This window comes from Corvus brachyrhynchos, unplaced genomic scaffold (assembly GCF_000691975.1).
Source record: "Corvus brachyrhynchos isolate BGI_N302 unplaced genomic scaffold, ASM69197v1 scaffold2041, whole genome shotgun sequence".
Classification (NCBI taxonomy): Eukaryota; Metazoa; Chordata; class Aves; order Passeriformes; family Corvidae; genus Corvus; species Corvus brachyrhynchos.
The window spans coordinates 4,708-6,087 of NW_008236281.1; the positions used below are offsets into that span (position 1 = coordinate 4,708).

The 1,380-nt window shown below is 54.6% G+C and overlaps 1 protein-coding gene across 1 annotated transcript in view; it reads left to right on the plus strand.

The window, feature by feature from the left end:
- Nucleotides 1-80: 80 nt before the first annotated feature.
- Nucleotides 81-1,380, plus strand: part of LOC103624298 (collagen alpha-2(XI) chain-like) — a gene marked incomplete at both ends in the record, with an annotated part of 8,210 nt that continues 6,910 nt past the window's right edge. Inside the window, 5 exons of the mRNA XM_017747053.1 lie at nucleotides 81-134; nucleotides 271-324; nucleotides 459-512; nucleotides 1,179-1,232; nucleotides 1,340-1,378. Coding sequence (XP_017602542.1) covers nucleotides 81-134; nucleotides 271-324; nucleotides 459-512; nucleotides 1,179-1,232; nucleotides 1,340-1,378 — 255 coding nt within the window. The remainder of the gene's footprint in view (nucleotides 135-270; nucleotides 325-458; nucleotides 513-1,178; nucleotides 1,233-1,339; nucleotides 1,379-1,380) is intronic.

Below are 1,380 nucleotides of genomic sequence, written 5' to 3' on the forward strand. Positions count from 1 at the left end.
AATCCCCCCAAAATCCCCCCCAAATTCCCCAAAAATCCCCAAAATTCCCCAAAAATCCCCCAAATTCCCGCTTTTCCCAGGGCTCTCCGGGTCCTGCCGGGGACAAGGGTGAGACGGGCGACGTGGGACCCCTGGTGAGCGACCTTTGACCCCCCCTGAAATTCCCAAAAATTCCAAAAAATTCCCCAAAAATTCCTCCTTCTCCCACTCCCCCAAATTCCCAAAAAATTCCCAAAAAAATCCCAAAATTTTCCCCCCTTTTTTTCCCAGGGTCCCCCCGGCCCCCCCGGACCCCGCGGTCCCGCCGGAGCTTCCGGAGCCGACGTGAGTCAAATTCTCCCCAAAAATTCCCAAAAAATTCCCAAAAAATCCCCCAAAATTCCCAAAAAATCCCCCAAAATTCCCCAAAAATTCCCAAAAAATTTGGGATGACCCCTCCCCCCTTTCCCCAAATCCAGGGACCTCAAGGACCCCCCGGAGGCGTCGGGAATTTGGGACCGCCCGGAGAGAAGGTGAATCCCGGGATTTTGGGGGATCCCGGTGGGATTTGGGGGGTCCTGGGTGGAATTTGGGGGATCCCGGATGGAATTTGGGGAGTTCCCGATGGATTTGGGGGTTCCAGTTGGAATTTTGGGGATCCCGGGTGGAATTTGGGGGATCCCGGATGGATTTGGGGGGTTCCGCTTGGGATTCGGGAATTCCCATCCGGAATTTTGGGTTCCAAGATGGAATTTTGGGGGTCCCGGGTGGAATTTGGGGCTCTCGGGATGGTTCCCACCTGGAATTTGGGAAATTCCTGATGGAATTTTGGGGTTTCCCGCTGGAATTTTGGGGTTTCCCGCTGGAATTTTGGGATTTCCCACTGGAATTCGGGGTTTCCACCTGGAATTTGGGGTTTCCCACTGGAATTTGGGGTTTCCAATGGAATTTTGGGGTTTCCCGCTGGAATTTTGGGGTTTCCCGCTGGAATTTTGGGGTTTCCCACGGAATTTCGGGGTTTCCCGCTGGAATTTGGGGTTTCCAATGGAATTTCGGGGTTTCCCGCTGGAATTTTGGGATTTCCCGCTGGAATTTGGGGTTTCCGGCTGGAATTTGGGATTTCCCGCTGGAATTTGGGATTTCCCGCTGCATTCCGGGTCGATCCCAAACCAAATTCCCGCCATTTTCTCCCCTTCCAGGGCGATCCCGGCGAATCCGGAGCTCCGGGAATCCCGGGAGAACCGGGAGTCAAGGTTCCCAAACCCCTCCCCCACCCCCCAATCCCAAAAAAAACCCCTCCAAATCCCAACATTTGGAGCCCATCCCGAATTCCCAATTTTTTTGGGGGGTTCCCCTCCAGGGCCCCCGCGGCGATCGGGGGGAAAAGGGAGAATACGGAGC